General features: G+C 57.2%; 5 protein-coding genes across 5 annotated transcripts; 1 reads left to right on the top strand and 4 right to left on the bottom strand.

Annotated features, from left to right (window-relative positions):
* Positions 1-2,051: 2,051 nt before the first annotated feature.
* Positions 2,052-2,996, bottom strand: EsH8_III_001203 (SH3 domain-containing protein; the record flags this gene model as incomplete). The annotated part of the gene is made up of 2 exons (XM_083262928.1): positions 2,052-2,804; positions 2,943-2,996. 2 exons carry the CDS (start codon positions 2,994-2,996, stop codon positions 2,052-2,054), a joined length of 807 nt encoding a protein of 268 aa, XP_083123415.1.
* Positions 2,997-3,857: 861 nt separating this feature from the next.
* EsH8_III_001202 (protein PDH1) lies at positions 3,858-5,726 on the bottom strand (the record flags this gene model as incomplete). Its single annotated transcript, XM_083262927.1, has 3 exons — positions 3,858-4,471; positions 4,523-5,300; positions 5,442-5,726. 3 exons carry the CDS (start codon positions 5,724-5,726, stop codon positions 3,858-3,860), a joined length of 1,677 nt encoding a protein of 558 aa, XP_083123414.1.
* Positions 5,727-7,918: 2,192 nt separating this feature from the next.
* Positions 7,919-9,147, top strand: EsH8_III_001201 (RNA polymerase II transcription elongation factor-domain-containing protein; the record flags this gene model as incomplete). The annotated part of the gene is made up of 2 exons (XM_083262926.1): positions 7,919-8,078; positions 8,168-9,147. 2 exons carry the CDS (start codon positions 7,919-7,921, stop codon positions 9,145-9,147), a joined length of 1,140 nt encoding a protein of 379 aa, XP_083123413.1.
* Positions 9,148-9,485: 338 nt separating this feature from the next.
* EsH8_III_001200 (Mss4-like protein) lies at positions 9,486-10,178 on the bottom strand (the record flags this gene model as incomplete). The annotated part of the gene is made up of 2 exons (XM_083262925.1): positions 9,486-9,977; positions 10,071-10,178. 2 exons carry the CDS (start codon positions 10,176-10,178, stop codon positions 9,486-9,488), a joined length of 600 nt encoding a protein of 199 aa, XP_083123412.1.
* Positions 10,179-10,663: 485 nt separating this feature from the next.
* EsH8_III_001199 (ribonuclease P/MRP protein subunit POP1) lies at positions 10,664-13,450 on the bottom strand (the record flags this gene model as incomplete). Its single annotated transcript, XM_083262924.1, has 1 exon — positions 10,664-13,450. One exon carries the CDS (start codon positions 13,448-13,450, stop codon positions 10,664-10,666), a length of 2,787 nt encoding a protein of 928 aa, XP_083123411.1.
* Between the last annotated feature and the right edge of the window lie 335 nt (positions 13,451-13,785).

The raw sequence follows: 13,785 nt of genomic DNA, 5'->3' as shown, positions 1-13,785 counted from the left end.
CGGACGGCGAGAAAACACAGCAGCAGGAGTGAAACGGCAGTTCGACATTGGGGGTGGTGGTTTTTTTTTTGTGGCGCTTCGCTCTCCTTTTCTTTACTTCACTCTTTCTCTATCGCCATCCTTGGCCCTACACCTTTTTTCACTATTATCACTGTTATTAGGTGGGATAGATATCGTTACCATGACGCCTGGGCACAGCGCGTCTTGCGTCGCGGCTCCATGGATGGGGGACATGGCCGGGTCCCGCGTCCCGTTTGGCGGAGCGTGTCCTCTAAGATACTGCAGGCACGCGCACCCGTCCTCGGTGCGGGTTCTGGGGAGAAGAATGAATATCCACCCTCTTTTAGTCCTTCATCTGGCGTTTTTTTTTTTCTCGCTGTGAATACTTGGTGGCGCGATATACTGTGACATGTTGGCGGGAGTCTCCTAACCTTTGCTTATTCTGGATGTCAAGTTCGCTCCCAATAGCGGAGAGAAAAGACACCACAGGGAAACCTCCGTCCCAAACAACATGGTTATACTAATTTGTGTGTGTATTTTTTTTCTTTCCTTGTTCTAAAAACCCGAATCCGTAGCCAGATTCTATGAGCAACGCCTGCCTTGATGGATCAAAGCCCCTTCTCTACGAGTCCAACGGTGCTAGCTTGCAAACAAACGCGGGAGGGGCTGGGTGGTCTTGAACGAAACCCCGTTATCTGCCATGGTCAGTCAACGCCCATGAACCCGAGATGTCTTCGGCCCCAGATTTATCAAGCACGCCATCCCCAGATTCTTCCAAAGAACGACAAGAATGACAAGAATGACAGAGAAGCACACGCGCGGGGGGGGGGGGGGGGGGGGGGGGGGGGGACGGGGAACCGCGATGAGAACGGCGTCCTGAATGGCAGGGCACATGTTCGTCCGCAGCCTCGGCGCAACAGGCCGGCTGTCTATTTCAAGAGGCAACACTCCAAGAACACCCCAGTCTCTCTTGTTCGACGAACAACATCGTGATGGGCCACACCCATGCTCAACGATCGATATAAAGTGTGTGCGCGTGTCTCTGCGTGGGTTCATACTTCACGACGTCCCCCCTCGGGATAGACTCCGCGAAAGCGAAACTCTCGTATCTCAAGGCATAAACCCTCCGCGGCATGCCGTGGGAGGGAGGGGCCCCCCGGATTTGGACAAACGTCGATAAACTTTCCCAAAAGGGATAGCAAAGGTGCCGGTTTTCCGTCATAGCCTCCCTGTTGCACAGACTCTGCCTCCCGTTTTAGCAACTGCTTCGGTGTGAGATGGGGGGGGGGGGGGGGGGGGGGGGCTGTGACGATCTGAGAGAACCCCGGGGAGATTGTGGGAGGGCATGTCGCGCCGTGGCCGCCCTCTTCCGGCCTCCTGCCCTTGTCCTGGCCTGTCAAACACACATCCGGCCGGTGCGGGGGGGACTGGACGCAGCTCGGATGTTCGGGGATTTCGAACCCAACGACTTGTTGGACTCCTCCGAAGCTTTGAACTCTATTGGTTTCACGGATTCGGTCACGTCCGAATCGAGCAGGGAGCTGAACATAATATGCCCTCTTTGCCAGCCGATTATCTTGAAGTCTTCGGCATCTCCCTGGTAATTACGTTCCGGCCAACGTTGCAGACGTCGATCAACACAAAGGCCATGAGGCAAGAATGACCAACAGACAGCTTAGTGAATGGCTTAGAACCGAGAAATCATGTCATCGGTATGGACTTATGGATGGTTTATACGAAATACCCGGTATGTATTAAAACGCCGTACCCATGACCATTAATAGAAAGACCCCTCCAAGAAAAATGAAAATGAGCGTGCCATGTGCAGATATCCCGTGCAGCAGCGTTCTTGTCGATAATGAAAGCCAGTAATAACGATCGGACCAAGTCTGGTTCGCGCTTCCCAAGAAGATGCGTCCCAGGAAACAAAAACAATCAGCACTCCCGACAGATAGTCGTCCGTAGGCGTCTCCCATCAGCAGTGCAACTTTGGACGCCCAAACATGAACATCCCTAAGCACCACTCTTCAGCAACCTTTTGATTACAACACCTAGAAGATGCTGTTGACAATGTTGGAGCCAATGGTGGCACCAGCACCGAAAATGGCGGCGTTTCCGAGCTTCTTGCCAAACTTCTTGCCCATCTCGCCCGCCTTGCTGTCCTTGCCGCCCGTGCTTTGCTCAGCAACGGCCTGAGGCGGAACATCGGCATTGTACGGGTTCTGCTGCGGCGGCGGGCCCTGGGGCTGTGCGTACTGAGCTTGAGGCGCGTACTGCGGCTGGGGAGTCCACTGAGGCTGCTGGGGTGCGTATTGCTGCTGCGGCTGCGGGGCGAAGGCGCCCTTGGCCGAGTCCTGCTCGACGAGGACGTACGTCTTGGGGAAGATGCCCTCCTGGCCGGTGCGGAGGTTTCGGCCCATCCACCAGTCGGCGTTCATGTACTCGTGGATGGCGATACGGTCGTCGCGCTCGAATGCCACATCGCGGGCGTCGGCGCCGGCGTAGCGGTACAAAGCGCGAGCGTGTGCCAGGATAGGCTTCTCGGTGGAGCGGACCGGGAGGGAAGGGGGGCCGGTCTGGGCGTAAGACGGGGGCGCCGGGGAGGGGGTCGGCTGGACGTTGAGGGCCGCCATGGCCTGGGTCGGAGGCGGGGATGTAGGGTTGGAGTTCTGGACGGGGGTAGAGGCGCTGGGTGCAGCGCGGGATGCGGCGCCGTGGAGGGGAGTCTCGGCGGGAAGGGTGGCGTGGAAGTTGTCGTAGGCGTCCTCAGTAATGACACCCTTCTCGAGGAGGTTCTCGAGTTCCTGTTGAAAGGTCAGACACATAATTTGTGACATCGCGGATCAAGCGGATTCGAGAAATGGTGTGTCGAGTTCATCATGCTTGACCACTTCATCCCACAAATCCTTGTTTCCTCATCGGCCAGGCGTGGTAAGACGTACGTTCTTGATGGTGCGCAGCGACCTGTTGGTCTCGATGATTGTCTGTCTGTCCATGTTGCCTGCTGCGATAGTACCCCACTAAGAAGACTATGATCGGCTTTCGAGGGTCGGTCGCTCGTTCGGATCTTGAAACGGCGATGTTTTTCGACGGTGAGCGAGTAGAGTTTTGGCGTACGGTAACAATCAAAGGTGATGATTGATGTTGAAAACCCGGGAGGCGATGTTGTTTCCAGAACAAACAAAGACAGTCGGACTGGTGTTGAAGTCCGAACAGGAGACGACACGGAGGAAAAGTGGCGCTTTTGGTGGAGGGACCAGGGTGAGTAACAGCGTGGCTTAGGTAACCGTCCGCTGTGGTTCCCATATGTTCCGCAATAGGCAGCCTGGGAATCGGAAGTGTCTGGCCTGTGAAACTCCAAACAATCCGCGAACCGAGCTAGCCGTCCCCCACCCGCTTCAGGACACCGCCCACTGAAATCTGCTGGACGAACCCGCCCAGACTGCCACTCAGGGAACGGGGCTTGGCGATCACCAGCCTAGAGACGGCGCCAATCATCCCCTGATGAAATCCCGGGAGGCGGTGCCACAGCCCCGCCGACGCTCAAGTAGCACTTGTCTGAGTCGGGAGGGCGTTTTCTGCAGGGCCTCGTCAGCGACGAGCCATGGCTTGCCGTTGTGACCGAAAATACGGCCATTCAGCTCGTATTGCGCAACGCAACCCGACAAGAGAGGCAGCCATCCAGATGCACTGACCGACGTATCGCAATACGACACAAGGACCACAAATCCCGCCACACACCGGAGACGATGCTGCTTTGACCGCCCAATACAATTTGTCAGATTTCCATATCTAATCCTATACGTAGAAACATAACATCTATAGTATCCATTCTTTTCATTTCTTTCTTTATGCGCCTAGACGAACTTGCTGTCCTTGGCGACATACAGATCGACGTACTCATCCACAGGAGTGGCCTCCAACTTCTTGGGATCCAGACCAAGGTCGACAAGCTGCTTGACCCTGCCAGCGTCAAAGTGGGGCTCCAAGTGTCTCTTGTACTTCTTCAGGATCTCGGGCTTGGCCTCCTCTCTGCGCAAGCGGTGTCCAAGGGGCGCCTCGACGACAACCTCCTCAAGCACCGTGCCATCGTTCAGCTCGACCGTCAGCGCGTTGGAGATGGTCCGGAGGGCAGGGTCGTGGTAATCCTTGGTGAACTGCGGGTCCTCGACGCACTTGAACTTCTGGCGCAGGGACTCGACGAGGGGCGACGTCGCGGCCTCGCTGCCGTCGACGTAGTCGGTAGCCTCAAGGCGGCCGAAGACGAGCATGACGGCGGCCATGTACTGGATGCAGTGGTCGCGGTCGGCAAAGTTGTCCATGGGCTTGAACTGCTTGTCGATGATGCGAATGCAGGCCTCGTGCGTGCGGCAGGTGACGCCCTTGATATCGGCGGCCGACTTGCCCAGCTCCTTGAGCTGCTGGTGAATCTTGGAGGATGCCTCAACGGCGGTCTGGGAGTGGAATTCGGCTGTTTCTGGTCAGTCGCTGGGCTAGCTTTCTGATCATTGACATTTCTTACCAGGGTAGGAGACCTTGAAGAGGACGTTCTCCATGACGTAGCTGCCGTAGGGACGCTGGAACTCAAACTTCTTGCCCTTGAACAGGACGTCGTAGAAGCCCCAGACGGGTGCGGACAGGACGGTGGGGATACCCTGCTCGCCCTTCATGACCTTGAGGGCCAAGTTGACAGCGCGCTGGCACGCGTCACCGGCAGCCCATGACTTGCGGGACATGGTGTTGGGGGAGTGGCGGTAGGTTCTCAAGCTCTGGCCATCAACCCAGGCCTGGGTGACGGCGTCGGCAATCTGCTTCTCGTTGAGGCCGAGCATCTTGGAGACGACGGCAGTGCTGGCAACCTTGACCAGAACAACGTGGTCCAGACCGACCTTATTGTACGAGTTCAGGAGAGCCAGGCAACCCTGGATCTCGTGGGCCTTGATCATACCCTCGAGGACGTCGCGGATGGTGAACTGCTTGCCGCCAGCAATGTTACCGCCGGCCTTGTTGGTACGGGTGATCCAGTCGGCAACGGCCAGAATGGCACCCAAGTTGTCGGAAGGGTGACCCCATTCGGCAGCGAGCCAGCAGTCGTTGTAATCGAGCCAGCGGATCATGGCACCGATGTTGAAGGCGCCGTTGACGGGGTCCAGCTGGAAGTCGGTACCAGGGACCTTGGTGCCATTGGGAACGATGGTGCCGGGGACAATGGGGCCCAGGAGCTTGGAGCACTCCTTGAAGCGAAGGCCCTCAAGACCGCAGCCCAGAGTATCGAGGAAAACCCATCTCGCCGTGTCGAACTGTTCTCACGAAAGCGGGCGGTTAGTGGCGGGGGTCTGGCTGTGACGCGGGGTAAGAAAAAAAGGGCGGGTCGGTTCGCTCAGTTGCCAAGAGCTCAACAGCAGCGGCGAGGGGGAAAGAGCAAGGAAGCGGGTACTCACAGCAAGCTCGGAGTCGACGTTGTAGCTTTGGACGTAGTTTGCAATGTCCTTGATCTCAGGATCGTACTCTCTTGCTTCGGATGCCATGACGGGTGCAGCACTCTGTCTCGCAGATGCGGTTGAAAAGTTGTGGGATTGTTGAGGTGCGGAGCGAGTGGTGGAAGAGGCGGCAAAGTTAGTGGAGGCGACGCCGGCGCGGAGAGGAGTAGCCAGACGGACGCTTCGCGATTGGAGACGCAGCGATCGGGAAGCAGTCCTGAGACCTCGGTTGACGGCCGCAGACATGACAGCAAGCTGTATGCAAGTCAATTGATTGGGAGGGGAGATGGAGAGGCTAAGCAGAGGAAGGGGAGATAGCCCGGGGGTTATCAACGATCTCAAATCTCAATCTCTCGGTCACTCGAATCAGGTGGAAGGTGAGCTTAAGAGGGAGCTTTTCCTGGGAGGAAGGGAAAGGAAATATATTTTCTAGCAGAGCTGTCTCGCTCAGGTGGAAGGGGAAACGGTATGCCGCGAGCTGCCGAAGCTTGAGTGGCTGTCAGATCCGAGGTTGTTTGCGCTTACCCCTGGCGGGCCATGATGACACTGGGGGAGGAGGCGCACCGGCTGCTGCAGTGACGAGAGTGCTGGGGGGCGCTGGGGGGCGCTGGGCGCTCTGCTCCTCCCTAGACTGGGGCAGCGGGCGGGGGAGCTTGGACATTAATCTGGGAGAGGCTGGGGGGAATGTGGAGAGCCATGCCCTACTGAGAGACCCCGGCTCATCGCATCACCAAGAGAGTGTTGATCCCCTCGCCGTTGATACCCGCCGCAGTGTTGTGAATAATTCAAAGACCCGGCCATGCGTGCAGACAATGGTTCTTCACAATTGAGGCCATTGAATTATCATTAAGATTGCTGGTCTTTTTCTTCTTCTTGACACCGTGTTGCGGCTATCTGAAGGCTCTGAGGATGTCAATGTCACAGATGCTCCCAGAAAACGAGGCCAGCAAAACCCCGAGGTCCTCCTCGGCTAGCCGCGGCCATCAGATAGAGATAAACTCAATTCTTATCGTCCAAATCCGGGGGCTCACCCGTTCGGACAATAGAAGCCAGAAACGTCGAAAACCAGTTCTCACCAAGCCTCTTCTCCTTCCCCTAATTTTTTCCATAGAAGAAAGGAAAGCAGCTGGAGGGTGAGTTAGTGGTCAGACTTGCATGGTGAACTTTTCCATCTTCAAGCTTGGTTTCCCTCTTATTGCAGACTGGACTGATACGAAGACCTTCAAAGTGATTGTGGACCTCTAGTGGTGAATACTCTCTGACCGGTACCTCACAGGTCCAGATGTGACACCGCAGCAGCGGTTCCGGCGTTTTTTTCTTCTTCAATTTCAAACCTTTCATCTCATGTTACCACGGACTTTCACAAATTTTAGGGCATAGTAGGTCAACCCGGGATTCATCAAGACGCTGTTGTGTTGCGTATTTTCATCTTCTTGACGTCAATTCTCGCGAGGCATCTGGGTCATGCCTTTCTCTTCGGAGCAGCCCCGCCCAATCGAAGGCCCCTTAGTAACTGCAGTCAAGGCAAACGTGCAATGAAGAGTCTCTTCGTACGAACTTGAACGAAACTAAGTGGCCAGAGCATGAGTGACGTAAAAAATAATCAGCTGGCAATTGCCGCCCTGGGGCATTTCAAACTTAAGCTCAAACTCAATTTAGAATGGCTCATAGCTTCGTCCATAAGGCTCTCTTATTCGGAGACCACTGCGCCTTCTTCTCAATCAAATAGCATACATACAACTTCGATATACACGATGCAGCAACCATTGCGAGACGCCTCGATAGATAAGGCTATGTGATGTTGTTGGGCGTTGAGCCTGACCTGGTCTTGAAAACACCCCTCCTGCTTCTAGCGGGGACGGGAATAAGGCGAAATACACTTCTCATAAGCGGTTGTTACCATGATCGCTGATTAAGGTGCCCAAGCGTCAGCTTGTCTCATAGTCACTGACGGCGAATTTAAGGTACGCCTGGATGGATCAAGCGACCAGATCATCCGAAAAGGTAATTGGGAAAATAGGAGTAGCTTACTTTCCCCCTTCTCTTCTAACTGCAACTCTGGTTCTTCAACAACAACGACGAGCCTTTTATCTTGTCGACAACTCGAACGTATCTAGCGTTGCATCTTCTTTCCGTCACCTTATCTGCAATTGTTCCCTGATTCCCCCCTCTATCCCGCCCGCCAAGACCCTGGTCAACGTGTCTTAGCGGTGCAACCCACCTGCGGTCTCGGCCATTCCGCCCGTAATAGCCCGCAGCCTGTACGGAATAATTAATAAGTTGCAGGCGACTTCAGTGGAACTCAAAGAGACCACCCCCCAGTCCGCCTCTGTTCAGCAGACCCTCTCTCCACTTACCAATACGATCATCGGCCTCTCGTCTCCTCTCTCCACCTCTCCCTCAACTCGCTCTGCCTCCCGCCCGCGACAGACGCCACGATGTCGGCACTTCGCCCGAACCACAGGGAGAAGGCCGTCCCCAAGGTCCCTGGGGCCGTGAACGGCCTCATCGATCCAACAAAGACGGGGAAATACCCCGTCATTCTAAGCGACACCCTCCTCGGGCGCACCCAGAAGGAGGTCTTTACCGCCGTCCGATGTACGTACGGCCCCGATCTCAACCGCCAGACCCCCCTTTACGGTTCTTCCCTGGCGACAAGTAAGCTGACTATTTGCGCAACGAAACAGACAACCACAAACCCGACCTACCCTCCGAGCCAGCGACAGCGAGATTAAAGCCTGAAACCCCCGGCGACAAATCCAGCTTCGACCTCTCCTTCCCAGACGGCAACAATGGCGTGTACAGCTACGCGGGCACCCGCACCATGGACGACAACCAATACGTCCTCTACTTCGACCCGAACAGGAAGGCCTTCATCCTCGACAGGGTCGATTCCACTTTCCACATGAACGTCACGCGCACCCCGACCAACGACAACCCCGAGACCTTGCGTCAGCAGTTCGAGCAGCTCGATACCTCCATAACCGCCACACCCGAGTTCCGCAAACCCGCCGCCGCCGACGGCAAGGACAAGTTGCCCGCGAAACCGGCGTCCAAGGCCTCGGCCGGCCCCAAGAGGCCCTCGGCCAGCAGCAACAAGGCCGCCGCCAAACCGCGCAAGCCGGCGACGGACAAGAAAAAGAGCGAACCCATACAGCTCGCGCTGCCGACCAACGACGCACCGCCTCCCCCCAAACCCGCGGCGGCGCCCGCGAAGAAGAAGGAGACGGCGCGCAAGGCGGCCGCCGGGTCCGACGAGGAGGAAGACGACGACGACGACGACTTTGGCCTGACGATAGAGTACCCCGACGAGAACAAGAACAAGAAGCCCGACTTCTCGCCCGCGTTCCCCTCGCAGGGCATCAACATCCGCCGCTTCTCCGATTTCCTGCGCGACTCGGAGGCGGACGACGCCGACGGCGAGTCGGATCTGGAGGAGGAGCGCGACTTTGCCAACTTCAACCTGCCGAGCCCGATGAACGGACAAGTCCAACGGCAGCAGCAGCAGGAGGAGGAGAAAGAGGTCGATCTGGAACAGATGGAGGTCGACTCAGAGCCGGATTTCGAGGATGCCCTGGAAGATGACCTGGAGGCGGAGCTCGAGAAGGAGCTGGAGGCGGCTAACAGCGGCGACGCCGAGGAGAGTGAGGTGAGCGAAGAAGACTAAAGGTGTTGCGTTGTGCTGTGTTAGGCACCATGTCGAATAATACGGCAATGAGCTTGAAAATAGCCTGGTTCTTGGGGTGGCATATTGCTGATAGGGATATAATGACGGCGTTGTAACAGGATCGAAAGGAGTTTTTGTTGATTTTATTTTTCGATTTATTTTTACATCTTCCAGGCGGCTTCTTGTTACGAGCCCAGCCCAGGCAAAGCGGTATACCAGGCAGGATATCTTACAGTCAGATGCATGTTGCTTCTTCTTGTTTTTTAAAAAAAAAAGATTAGATCATGCCAGCCAAAAAAACAGTTCACTCTTGATTCTCATTCCCCATTCCTCAGTCCTCAGTCCTCGTCCAAGACGACGCCGTGCGTCGAGGTCCTCTCCATCTTCTTCCCCCTCAGCATCCTGTCCGTCACGCCCGCGATCTCGTTGGCGCACCACAGGTGCGTCGTCGCCCCGGCGAGCGCCCTCCCGAACCCCTCATACCTCTTCCGCCCGGCGCCCTCGCCCCCGGGAACCCGTTCCTCCCCAAACACAAACTCGGGGTCGATGCACCCCACGGCGAGATCGAGCGTGTCGTCGCCCTCGCAGCGCCAGAAGAGGAAGGAGCCGCAGTCCGCGCAGAAGCAGCGCTCCGCGCCGGGGGTGGCGCGGTACGACTTGAGCTTGGCCGGCGCCGCCGTCGTGGGCGTCGCCCGCGTTGCAGACGAGGACTCGTCGGCGGCGGCGGCGGGATCAGGCGTGAACGTGAGGGCCGACTTTGCTACGCTGTGGATGGGGAAGAAGAGGGCGCCCGTCGTGCGGCGGCATTGGGTGCATTGGCATGTTTGGCACTGGGAGCCATAAATAGGGGGCGCACGGTAAGAGCCTGTTTGTCACGGGGAGGGAGGATCGTCGGCCAGGGGGCGGGGCGGGAAGAGGCTTACGGCTGTGACAAAGTCGTGGGTCGACGGAAAGTCGACGCGGTATCGGACCGAGCCGCAGAGACAGCCGCCTGTCACAAAGGACGGTTTGGGAAAGGGTTCTGTTGGCATTGTCAAGGGGACCGCGGGTGGGATTCGGCACTTTTTAAGATACTTCGGAACCAAGATGTTGGCATTGATGAGCGCGACGAAAACGAGAAGGTTGTTGAAACGTGATGCAATGTATGTTTTTATTCTGACTGTCATCTGGGTATATATATCCCCCTCTCCAGGTATTCTTCCACCGACACGTTGCTTTAGCTCAAGCCTTGTCAATCGCGCCCTTGCGGCGTCTCCTGGCGTCTGCCCAGGTGGGTGGAGCAGGGCCCTGGCTGCAAGCTTCATGTGCTGCATCGTGCATCGCTGCCGTCCTATACGTCACTCCTCATGATTTGCAGAGAGAACGCCGATGTAGCTGCAGCTGCAGATCGTGGCCCCGCGGATGCAGGCTCGGGGTACGCTACCCGCCAACAAATATCCCAGGCGGTCAAACCATACACGCAAACATTGTTGGCGTCTGCCTATAAGTATGTGCATGCTTGAGGCGAAAGATGGCTTTAAACGACCTCCCACCGCGCAATCCATCCGACGCTTTCACCGGCATTGCGGACAATACACAACGTGCCCTCTCTATTGCTCCCCCCTTGCCGCAGAGCTTCGGCAGCCTTCTCCGCCGACAGACACCCTATAGCCGTCGCCCTGCCCTCGCTCAGCGAATACGAACCCGTAGTGACGAATCCAATCAGGTCCGCCTCGTTGGGCACCAATGGGTGGCCGTTCATGTCCGTCTGGTTCGGCTTGGGTGGCGGGTAGGGCTCCGCAGGGGCGATGAGCGTCTGGGCCAGCATCCTTTTGCGGGTTTGCAAGTCCGCGTTGGGAGGCACGCGCTGCTTTGCTCGCCCGCTGTTCTTTGCGGGCTTGGCCAAGGAATCCGGCATCGTTGCGAGCCACCGGCTGCGGAGGTCGGCGGGGAGGCCATCGACGGATTTCGGTGGGGGCGGGGCCGTTGCGGGGACTTCGGCCGAGGAGGCGGGGAGGACCGGCTCGGGGCGCGTCGGGAGGCGGTAGATCCTGGCGCAGGCGTTTGCCACGCCGCGGTTGAGAATGGAAATGCTGGCGTTGATTACGGAGCGGGCCGGTAAGGGGCAGGATCCTGGCGACGATGTGTGCGCGCGGAAGGCATTCTTCCGGACTTGGTGAAGCGTCTTCAGTACCTCTCCCGTTGAGGAATCTGAGTGGGCCTCCTTCCCGGGCGAAGGCTTATCCACATCCATCTCATCCGGGGACGATGTATCCTGGCTTTCCCCCGTCCTATCCTTAAATAAAATCTCGATATCGCAAGCCCACCCGTTGCCAATCTCTCCTTTCCGTCCAGCTCCCAAATCCAGGGACTCCCACGCAACTCGTTTGCTCTTGGGCCGGCGTTCCCATTCTTGCTTCCGCTTGACCCGTTGCTCGATCTCCCATTCTGCACCGGCGTTGGTTCCGAGAAAGTCGAATGGGAAGCACGGCAGGCTGCGCTCGAAGGCAACCTGCCTAATCTCATTCAGGCCCGAGAAGCGGGGGTTGCCGCCCGAACTCAGGGGGAAGTGAACGAGACTGTGCCATATCGGTTGAATGCACCTCCATGGTGCCAAGACCGTCCAGTTTCCTTGGGTTTGGGTACCCGTCGAGCGTGTTGCTAGCAGGAGAATGGGAATCGGCGGGTCGAGATCAGAAACGTCAAGAACCGTTCCTGGCCGTCTGGCTCCCTTCCGTTTGTCTATGGACTTTTGTGAGGGTAATCGGGTTGCTGAAGCCCGGGCATCTCTTTGAAATAGTCCATACGGCTTTAAGCCAACATCTGCCGGCCACGTCGCCAGCAGCTCGAGAGACTTGTTTTGCCCTGCTTCGTCGTCTGGGTTAGGCGAGGAGACCTTTCTCGGTGGGTATCGAAGGCGAGGATCCATGACAGAGAAGCCCAGAGTGGCGTTCAGAGGAAGTGACGCTGGGTTCATAACACTAGTCAGGCCCCCGAATATTTCCGCATGTTGTTCTCCAGATCCTTCCTTAGCATGGTACGGATGGAGGATTCCTAGGAGGGTCTCTGTTGATGCAGGTCCGGTAAGCTCAATGCTTCCGATCTCGAATCGCAAGTCTTCGATGTAAAGTCTGGGGTTCTGCATCTTCACCAGTCGAAGGAGCTCGTTGAAAACCTCAAGGAATGCAGATGGATGCACTCGGACAAAGACCTGTCTTTGGGCCTTCTCTGGCTGTGCTCCGTCTTCCGAGACAGCTTGCTCAAGAACGGGCTCCGGATTCCAAATAATGCTCGCCGGGCACATATCTCGCCTCGGACCTTTGGTCTCTCTGCTCAAGAAGCCGGTCCAATGCCGAGTGCCTGCCCTCCACTTGGCCGCCCTGTCGTTCCAACAGCTCTCCTGTGTTACACCGAGCCTTCGAAGAACATGCTCTATGCCCTTGGCCGATCCGTAGACTCCAATTGTGCTCGTGTAGCTTGTATCCCAAGCAACAGTGCCCTTCTCGCCCTGCGCCCGATGCGTCGCTCGATACGTCTTTTCGTTGGGAGTTAGGGGTATAGCGAATCTCCAGAGGGGGTCCTTCGGCCCGGTCATTCTCGCCCGCTTCGCATGCCATAGGTGCGTCGGCAACCACGTCTTGTTGATCTGGCGCTTTCTGAACTTCGATTTGCGCTTGGGGGGGTCGTTGAGCTGGTTCCGACGGATCTTTGGCCTTGGCGGCCTGGTCGATATCGTGGTTTTGCCCTTGTCAGGGATCTCCTTCGCCTCGCCGTCTTTCGTCCTGGCCTTCTGCTGCCTCTTCCGCTTCTTCTCTGCGAGAATCCCCAATCTCTTGGCCGTCTCTGCGCGGATCCTCGCCCTTGTCGTCTTGGGCTTCCTCCGTCTCGACATCACCACGGGTGTATTGTCCTCCGCCATCTCTTTAAGGGCCCTCCTACGCAACCTCTTCGGGACCCTCTTGGCGTTGTGACTCGCTGTCCGCCGTCGCATGCCGCGGGGCACCTGCTGGAAGGCGCGGCTCGTAGCCTCGGCCTTGGTGTGCCGCATGCTCTCTTCGAGGGCCCGGATTTCGAATTCGCGCGCGTTCAGGAACGCCTGCAGGTCGAGCTCGCCATCTTTGAGTGCCGCGTCCGAAGGCTGCGCCGCTATCTCTCTGTCGTTGCGAATCTTGACGCGCTTTTGTGCCCAGCCGCCGCCGCCGCCGCCGTTCCCTCCATCGCGACCGTTGCCCGGCCGTGAGCCATTGTCGCCCGACGGACCCTGTTTTCGTTTGCTCGCGAAGGCGGACTTCAGGGGTTTCTGGTTAGGACCTGCTGCCGACATCACGGGTCACGGCGCGGGTACAATTGCGTGGGTTAGGAATCTTCGATTGACGTCGTCGCGTGGCCAACGTTTGAAGGTTTGGGGACCGGGGAAAAAAAAGCGTTATCTTATCGGAGTCGGTGTTGGAATTACACCTGGGTGTGAGACGAGGAAAATGAGGGGCGCTGTGGGGTCCCGTGGAGGTGACTCTTGGCTTCACTCAGTGTGATGCTGCCCAAAGTCGAGGTTGGTTTGTGCTCCGGTGCAGTCGGTGGTCAGGTAACTTCTGCTCGAGATTCCGGCTATGCGTTCTCCTTCGTCTTTCCGCGAGAATCGGGAACCCGTATATATCAGGA

This window comes from Colletotrichum jinshuiense, chromosome 3, assembly GCF_051148585.1.
Source record: "Colletotrichum jinshuiense chromosome 3, complete sequence".
Lineage (NCBI taxonomy): Eukaryota > Fungi > Ascomycota > Sordariomycetes > Glomerellales > Glomerellaceae > Colletotrichum > Colletotrichum jinshuiense.
The sequence above is the reverse complement of the archived record's forward strand: the minus strand, read 5'-3'. Positions and strand labels throughout refer to the sequence as shown.